The sequence below is a fragment of the Berghia stephanieae genome, chromosome 13, assembly GCF_034508935.2.
Source record: "Berghia stephanieae isolate SIO BIC M18660-M18661 chromosome 13, UCSD_Bste_1.3, whole genome shotgun sequence".
Lineage (NCBI taxonomy): Eukaryota > Metazoa > Mollusca > Gastropoda > Nudibranchia > Aeolidiidae > Berghia > Berghia stephanieae.
Window position 1 is genome coordinate 1233051 of NC_088372.1, and position 10000 is coordinate 1243050.

General features: G+C 38.3%; 1 protein-coding gene across 1 annotated transcript in view; it reads left to right on the plus strand.

Moving 5' to 3' along the window:
- The first annotated feature begins 4828 nt into the window (after positions 1-4828).
- LOC144958675 (uncharacterized) overlaps positions 4829-10000 on the plus strand; it is a 16365-nt gene continuing 11193 nt past the window's right edge. Inside the window, exons 1-2 of the mRNA XM_078890798.1 lie at positions 4829-4957; positions 9363-9416. Of these exons, the coding sequence (XP_078746924.1) occupies positions 4906-4957; positions 9363-9416 (106 nt within the window). The 5' untranslated portion in view covers positions 4829-4905. The remainder of the gene's footprint in view (positions 4958-9362; positions 9417-10000) is intronic.

Consider the following 10000-nt stretch of genomic DNA (forward strand, 5'->3'; position numbering starts at 1 on the left):
TCGAAGATGACCACCCAGAGAAAGTAAACAGGGCATTCAATAGTTCAACCAATCAGGTCACATGTTGTCTTCTTCCTTAACCCTCTCCTTACCAACTACAGGAAAATCGTCACATTCCTTACGATACAACCAACTTTTTTCTTATTCAAATTCTTTTGAACCTCATAAAATTTAAAGAAAATGAACACAGTGTGTTTTAGAGCCTGTTTTGCTAAAGAAATTATGTATCGCAAGAACTTTACTGCTATTGTGTTTGAGTTATAAAAATATATATTTTTGTGTTAGTTGGTATGAAGTTTTGGGGAAAATCCTGAAAATGGCTGGTAAGTTGAGAGTTAAACCACTATTCAGCGTAATCTAGAAAAACCCATAATATTTAAAAAAATTGGCCAGAAAACTCGTCCTTCAAATAGTGACCGATTAAAATGACCCTCATCTTGGAAAAAACAAAAAGAACAACAAAAAAAACAACTTCTCAAACCTGGGACTTCTATGTGAAAAAAACAAACAAAGACGTGAGGGACGTCAACTTCGTTCTATCAATAGATAGATAATTAATTTGTCTCGCACTGTTTCATACACATTTATTCAGATCTTTATCTCACACCAGTGCCTGCTCTCTCGTACTGTCTCACACACACACTTTTTTTTTTTTTTTTGTTGATATTTCTCTCTCTCTCTCCAATGCCTGCTCTTAATTTGTCTCGTACGGTCTCACACACACTTTTTAATAGATATTTATCTCACTCCAGTGCCTGCCCCTCAATTTGTCTCGTACTGTTTCACACACACTTTTTTATAGATATTTCTCTCTCTCTCCAATGCCTGCTCTTAATTTGTCTCGTACGGTCTCACACACACTTTTTTTTATAGATATTTATCTCACTCCAGGGCCTGCCCTTAATTTGTCTCGTACTGTTTCACACACTTTTTAATAGATATTTATCTCACTCCAGTGCCTGCCCCTCAATTTGTCTCGTACTGTTTTAGACACACTTTTTAATAGATATTTATCTCACTCCAGTGCCTGCCCCTCAATTTGTCTCGTACTGTTTCACACACACTTTTTTATAGATATTTCTCTCTCTCTCCAGTGCCTGCTCTTAATTTGTCTCGTACGGTCTCACACACACATTTTTATTTTTAGATATTTATCTCACTCCAGTGCCTGCCCTTAATTTGTCTCGTACTGTTTCACACACACTTTATTCAGATCTTTATCTCTCTCCAGTGCCTGCTCTTAATTTGTCTCGTACTGTCACACACACACCCTTTTTCTTTTAGATATTTATCTCATGCAAGTGCCTGCCCCTTAATTTGTCTCGTACTGTTTCACACACATTTTTATTTTTAGATATTTATCTCACTCCAGTGCCTGCCCTTAATTTGTCTCGTACTGTTTCACACACACTTTATTCAGATCTTTATCTCACTCCAGTGCCTGCTCTTAATTTGTCTCGTACTGTCACACACACCCTTTTTCTTTTAGATATTTATCTCATGCAAGTGCCTGCCCCTTAATTTGTCTCGTACTGTTTCACACACATTTTTATTTTTAGATATTTATCTCACTCCAGTGCCTGCCCCTTAATTTGTCTCGTACTGTTTTACACACACTTTTTTTAAAGAGATATTTATCTCACTCCAGTGCCTGCCCTTAATTTGTCTCGTACTGTTTCACACACACTTTATTCAGATCTTTATCTCACTCCAGTGCCTGCTCTTAATTTGTCTCGTACTGTTTCACACACATTTTTATTTTTAGATATTTATCTCACTCCAGTGCCTGCCCCTTAATTTTTCTCGTACTGTTTTGCACACACTTTTTTTAAAGAGATATTTATCTCACTCCAGTGCCTGCCCTTAATTTGTCTCGTACTGTCTCGCACACATTTTTTTTTTAGATATTTATCTTACACCAGTGCCTGGTCTTAATTTGTCTCGTACTGTCACACACACTTTATTCAGATCTTTATCTTACACCAGTGCCTGGTCTCTTATTTCTCTATTTCATATTTACAAAAATAAAAATGGAGCTTCTGTAAAGTCCTGATCCTCGTCCTTTTCGTGTTCAATGTTTGTCTTGTGTGCTGCAAGCGAGGGCTCACACCGTAAAACGAGTACTCTTTTAAAGAATACAGGAATGAAATCGTCCAAACTACAGGTTAAAATCTGTGGTGTTATGGTAGCCTGACTGGTAATCAGAAGGTCTGAGGTTTGTATCCAAGTCGAAAAACCTGATTTTTGGGGATGCTTTTTGTCTGTTTGTTTGTTTGTTTGTTTGTTTCTCTTTCTTGCTCTGCCATGCGCAGTTTCATTCGCACATTTTTAGATCGGAGTGACTATTCGTCAGTACTGACCCCCAGACGCTAGCATCTGGGGGTCAGTACTGACGAACAGGCACCAGCGTCTGGGGGTCAGCACTGACTAATAGGTACTGGTATCTATTGGTCAGTCTGGCGCCTGTACTGACGGTGCCAAAATTATGGAAAAATGCCATTTTTTGAAATAACTTGTTCTACGACAAATAAATCCGCATTTCCTGTCCCATACTAGTCGCAAGGAAGTCCCTTGGTTTCACCTTTTTTTATCGGTTTACGTGAGATTTGTTTAATAAATTTATCAATTAATTAATCAAATGATATTGTTCAATCCTGAGAAAAATACCAAATTTGATGTTGAAACGCCAAACTGGCAACCTTATATTTCGGTTCCTCCAACGCGCATGCTCACTGATGCGTGACGCCAGAACTGAAAGAGAAGCTCTTTCATTGTCTCGTCTTTTTTCATTCCGTCATTTTGAAATTCGGCTTGCTCGCATCTCACTGAGACAGGAGAAAGCTACAAATTATGGAACTCGCTGTAGGCTACAATGGATGCTGTTTTTGTGTTCAATCAATCAAATCAACGCGTAGCCTTAATTAACTTATTGATGGAACGAAATTAACGCCACTCTTTGTTATTGGGTACTACTCACAAAATTTTCTCAATCTCAATCAGACTATAACACATGGTTTTGTGTGTTGGTACGGCTTGCGGATGTTGTGAGCACTTTACCTCGACGCACACCATCAATATAGTCTGACGGTAGGACTGCGATTACGTTAAAGCGATGAATGATAAAGTGGCAGAGATGAAATATATGAAGACGTGGAAACGCCATCGCATTAATTCAATCAATCCTAATACGAATATGAAGCGCCTAGGCATCATCCGCAGTACAGCGCCGCAAGTCGAGCTAGGGCGAGGTGACTTGCTCAAGGCCACACAGTGCAGCGGCGGGTGATCGAACTCGGTACCTTTCGGGTGCGAAGCAAAGACCGTAGCGCTGAGCCACGCTGCCCCCCCCCCCCCCCCCCCAAAAAAAAAAAAAAAATATGGAATTATCTATTCGTTATCAGGTTTCTCCTCCTTTCCGTTATTATTATTATTATTATTTTTTTTGCATGACAAAAAACAAAAACAAAACAAATACATTTTTTAAAAAACCTCATCAATAGAATGGACAATGTATTATAAATAACACGTTTCCTCTATTTTTCTTTAATTTAGGCAATAACGAAAATATACGAAAAAAAAAGAAAAACAAAAATACATACACACAAAGACAACATAAAATAAAAAAGAATCGTATGGTGGCTTGAAACAACGACAGTCATACCGTTGCCCCAATGGCATCTAACCGTAGCCATCGTTTTGTTATAGCCTGATACTGAAATCCAAAAGGACCGGCAGTTTGACGTCATTATTTGGTTTTTGCACCGGTTAGTGAGTTGTTAGTAGAGCTCAAGGAAACAAGTTATTTCGTTGGTTGAACTATTGAATACAACTCACGATTTGTTTTCTTTTGTGGCAATAGACTGGCAGTTTGACGTCATTTTTTGGTAAGTATCAGGCCATAACTTTACGAAGGCCACGATCTTACGCGTTAGACATCAAATGTATCTAAGTGACCAAGTGTTGCTTAGTGACATCGGATAAGTTGGCCTTGAAAGCCTGGGATTTTAATTGTTTTTTGTTTTTTTACTTTAGGAAGTGACGAATAAGTGCGAAGAGGTCTTTGTCTGCACTGACGAACAGGCCCGATGTTCGTCAGTGCTGATCAATGGCGGGCGGTGGCACAGACCGAAGAGAGGTTGTCTGTGGGCGGCGGCACCTGTTGTTCAATACTGACCAATAACACCAGGTTATTGGTCAGTGCTGACCCCCAGGCGCCTGTTCGTCAGCACTGACACGCAGGTTCTAGCGTCTGGGGGTCAGTACTGACCAATAGCCCTAGCCTTTTTAGATCTATATCTGGCACCCGTGCCGGCTCCCACATTTCTCAATTTGTGACCCATCGTCTCAAAACGGTATTATGTCGGAACGAACCAGATGCATAAAAGCTTAATTTAATGTTAAAACTGGTCAAAAATATAAATTGTTAACATTCGCACCCTAAAATATGGTATCCAATCTCCTCAATAAAACATGCAAACTCAACACAAGTCTGATATTTCTGGCTATAAATTGAATTTTGAACATCTTTACCAACCCGACTTAATACCTTTTTGAGGCGAAGGGTGACATTTCATAACACCAACACTCACACCAACCCTCACACCAACCCTCACAGCCACACACAGATGTTGGGTTTATCCAAAACTAAAGCTGCAACAGTATGGATTATATCGGGCTTGATTGTAACAAAGACACTTCCGTCAATTCAGAAAGGTTTCAAATGTCATGTTAAAGATACGATTCGTCACGCTCTATTTATCGTGTTACCAAAATTGCGTCAGATACCAACAGACGGAATGGGCTATAAAAATCTCATAATTTTGAGAAACTCCAACACTTGGAGAGACGTCCCAGTTTGAAGAATATCTTTGCCGGCCCGAAGACATCAAGTGCTCATCGACCAATATGGAGTCGTCTCAGAAATTGCTCTGTTTCATTTTCATCTCTTTAGCCATTGGTGAGTGTAAAATATTCATTTTCGCAAATTTAGATTCAGCATAAGATAAATTTTACACCAAATTACATTAGTTAAAGCGATGCTAGGCTGTTTTACTTTCCATGATTTTTATACAGAGAGGCACTACAAAATATACTTGTCGTCTATCTGGAATTTAGTAATGTATTTATGTCTCTGTTGTTTTTTTTTTTGTTGGCTGAAGAAGGCTTTTGAGCCCGAAACGTTCAGTATTTGGTATTTTGTTTTTTTGTTTTTTTTGCAGCTGTTATATTTGTTTTTGTTTCGTACCAAATGACACTGAAAACCATAAGATTGCAACATATTCAGTTGATGAAAGAAAACATAGAATGTTGATTTTGTGTTTGTTTGGGTTTTTGTTTTTTGTTTTTTTTTGTTTTTTGTTTTTTTTGTTGTTGTTTTTTTTTGGGTCTGGGATTTTTAAAATCAGAGAGTTAAGCGAAAGATGTCTAGATTGTGATTAAAAATTATGCGAAAACAGAATCGCACGCGAAATTGTATTTTTATTTAAATAGAAGTAGTAGTAGTAGTAGTAGTAGTAGTAGTAGTAGTTGTAGTAGTAGTAGTAGTAGTAGTAGTAGTAGTAGTAGTAGTAGTAGTAGTAGTAGTAGTATTAGTAGTAGTAGTAGTAGTAGTAGTAGTAGTAGTAGTAGTAGTAGTAGTAGTAGTAGTAGTAGTAGTAGTAGTAATAGTGGTAGTAGTAGTAGTAGTAGTAGTAGTAGTAGTAGTAGTAGTAGTAGTAGTAGTAGTAGTAGTAGTAGTAGTAGAAGTAGTGAGCCTCGCAGTCCGAATGACGTTTGCTGTGAAATTGTATGATTCAATCACAGAGTTTTAAAACATTTCGATGAGTATAGCTGCTCACTTTATCCATGTTGGTGTTTCCAATCGTCACGGTCCTGGGCCAGAGTTTTAAGGCTGTCAAGATCTTTTTGTGATGGGGCAGCGTGGTTCAGCGGTACTGTCTTTGCTTCGTACCCGAAAGGTACCGAGTTCGATCACCTCCCGCTGCGTTGTGTGGCCTTGAGCAAGTGTCACCTCGCTTTAGCTCAAATGGCTGACTCATGGGTTATTCCAGTCTTCCGCGAGGACGAGAGACGCATGCGCACAACCAACACATGACGTTCTCTTTCTAATAACTTTTCCGCTGGTGACGTCACAGACTACGGATGACGTCCAATCAAGGGGACGCTACTCTTCCGCTAATCTCATTCCCGATAGCAATTTATGAAAAGTGTCCTGAACGTCCTTAACCCTCTCCGTACCACCCATTGGAAAATCGTCACATTCGTTACGATGCAGCCAACATTTTTGTCATTCTAATTTCTTTTGTACATCATAATATTTGAACAAAAATGTTTGCGAGAGTTAATGTATAGTAACACTGTGTTGAAGAGAAAGTTTAGCAAAAAGAATTTGTATAGCAAAAACGAACAGATTTTGAGTTTGAGTGAAATAAATCTATTTTTATTTTGTATAAGAAAAGGGCCGTAAGGAGAGAGTTAACCTTCTCCTTACTATCCATATGAAAATCGTCACATTCGTTACGATCCAACTAACAATTTTGTCATTCTAATTTCTTTTGTACATCACAAAATTTAAATCATTAAAACAATTATAGCTTTACAAACTTGACTCTGTGTTGGTGAAATCACTTTGTAGAAAAAATATAGGGAATTAGATTAGCGGAAGAGTAGCGTCCCTTGATTGGACGTCACCGGCGGAAAAGTTATTAGAGAGAGAACGTCGTGTTGGTTGTGCGCATGCGTCTCTCGTACTCGAATCCGGTGAAAGGGCATGAGACACTTCACTGAAGTGAGGACGAGAGAGACGCATGCGTAATACCATTTTGACGTTCTCTCTGTAAGGTGACGTCCAATGAAGGGACGCTACTCTTCCGCTAATCTCATTCCCTATAATGTATAAAATGTACTTGTTGCTTTTTTTTTGTTCCAGTAAGAAAAATTTATTTTGGTGTTGGGTGGATGTAAAGTTTTGGGGGAAATACTCTGAAAATGGCAGATACGGAAATAGTTAACTAAACAACAATCCTAAAATATGATATTATTCTAAACTTTGAACGGGTTTAAATATGTATATTAAAAAACTGGAGCTTTTGTATAGAGCAATATCCACTAGATGTGCTCAAAGCGCTTTACAAAGGGTCCCTGACCAACAGCAACACGTAACATGTTGAACGAAACATGACGCCTCTTAGGCGGTATTATAATTTTTCAGAAAGAGACAACGCTGTTGACGGCCAGGCACTCATTTTATACCTGAGCACGGTGAGAGAATGTGAGTATTGAGCCTTTTCCAAGGACTCTACTATGCGCCGAACGAGGCTCGAACCCAGGACCTTCCGATCCGAAAGCGAGTGTCATACCACTAGACCACATAGCCGCACATTAACACAATGGTCATTAGCGACATGTACTTATTTGCAGGTCTGATAATCCAATTTATTTTGGGCTCGTTGTTCTATTGGACATCTCAAAAAGTAATTGACACAAAATATTATTGTCCATTATAGTACAACAATGTTAAAATAGGCCCATAATACGACTCAATAGTCTGATGTCATGTCCGCCCAGCAACCAGCAGCTTGGTTCTAAACAAAGAAAATCGGTACTTTTTAATTCTTCATGCCGGCTAGAACATTTTCACATGTCATGTGATCAGAATGTATAAAAGTCAAAACATGATCAGATTTTATGATATTTTTCTCCTCTGGATACACTTTTATGCTCGTCGTAGAAGTAATTCAGAAGGGCGTCCGCCATTGTTCCGATAGTTTAGAACCAGTTACTAATATTACTTTGCTTCAATACGAAGGAAGTGACGTCACGACTGTTGCATCCTGTTGGGTTCGGATGTCAGACCTGCATATATATGTAGACGTCGGTCATTATGTCGGCGCTCTCTGATTTTCCTCACCTTTGAAGTCATTTAATTATAATCGTAGTGAATACTCTTCAACAGTCCTGACGTCACTTCCCCCGTAATGACGCGTAGTGATTTAGTAACTGGCTCTAAACTATCGGAAGTTTCCGAATAAAATACATTCTTTTGTTCAATTTAGAGATAACAGCATCCGTTTGTAAATGCCACTGCAATTAAAATACCCAAATATTTATAAACCAAAACTTGTGCTCACCAGCTTGATTGTTAATTTTGAGCGGACTGATGGAATTTGTGTTCGTTCTAAAATCAAAAATCATTTCTTTGGTTTTTCCTACATTTAATTTCAGGGAGTTATCTTCACATCAACCAAAAAATCTGTCGATCGCAGATCTGTATGCCGCTTCATCATCTTTTAATATTAACCCTTGAAGGGCAGTGTCGTCATCAAATTTCAAAATTGGAACCAAGTTACTTGTACAGTCATTTGTGTAAACCGTAAAGAGGCGAGGAGAGAGAACACTTCCTTGAGGGGCTCTGTTATTAGTAATTATTTTATTAGATTTGTTTCCATTAATTTCTATAAATTGTGCTCTCTCTAAAAGAAAGTCTAGAATCCAGGAAATCAAATGGGGATTTAAATACAAACATTTTAGCTTTTTAACAAGTAAATGGGGCCTAATCGTGTCGAATGCTGAAAAAAAATCAATAAAAAGAATTCTGCAATATGCCTTTGGTTTATCTAAATGACTGTAAATATTATTCAACAAAAGGTTAATGGCATCATCAGCACTTCTATTTGGTTGATATGCAAATTGTAAGGGGTCATATTGGGGACCAAACTGGAGATTAAGCTTTTTCAGCAAAAGTCGTTCGAAAAAATTTCATAACAATAGATGTCAGGGCTGCAGGTCTGAGATGATTCATACAAGAGACCTTGTCTTTCTTGGGGACAGGGAGAACTTATGGCCTAACATTGACCAACAAATGACGTCAAGCACAAGACAAGTCATTGGCCACAAACGAAAACAAATCTTGAGTTGTATTCAACAGTTCAACCAATGGGATCACTTGTTTACTTAAGCGGTTCTAAAGACAACTCACTAGGGGTACACAAACGTAAAAATGACATCAAAATATGGGTCTTAGTGGCTCTTAGCGTAGTCATCGTTAACTTATTGTCTGACACTAGAACCATATAGGACTTGAGGTTTGACGTAATTTTTTTAGGTTTTTGCACCGTCTAGTGGGTTGTGTTAGTAGTGATCATTGAAACAAGTGGTCCCATTGGTTGAACTATTGAACACAACTCAAGATTTGTTTACTTTTATGGCCAAAGACTTGTCTTTTGACTTCATTTTTTGGCCAGTGTTAGGCTATAAGTTAACGATGACGACGCTCTCAGTGACAGGCTTTTAGTTAACGATGGCTACGGTTTGTGTGAGTAATTTTCTGATGAGTTTTTTGTCTACTTTTAATCTCAAAACAGTGTCCCAATATCAATGCTGGTCTCACCCAATTTGTTATGACGGCGAAATTAAAGGTAATGATAATAACATCTGAATGCTTTAATGGCAAGCTCTTTGATGCCATTGGTTTAGATACTACTCTTCTTTCTCTTCCTCCTCCTCCTCAACCTCTTCCTCCTCATGCTCCCCCTACCACTACTGCTACCGCTACTACTACTACTACTACTACTACTACTACTACTACTACTACTACTACTACTACTACTACTACTACTACTACTACTACTACTACTACTACTACTACTACTTCTACCACTACTACTACTACTACTACTACTACTACTACTACTGCTGCTGCTGCTACTACTACTACTACTACTACTACTACTACTACTACTACTACTACTACTACTACTACTACTACTACTACTACTACTACTACAACTACTAACACTACTGCTACTACTACTACTACTACTACTCCTACTACTACTACTACTACTACTACTACTACTACTACTACTACTACTACAACTACTACTACTACTACTACTACTACTACTACTACTACTACTACTACTACTACTACTACTACTACTACTACTACTACTACTACTACTACTACTACTACTACTACTACTACTACTACTACTACTAC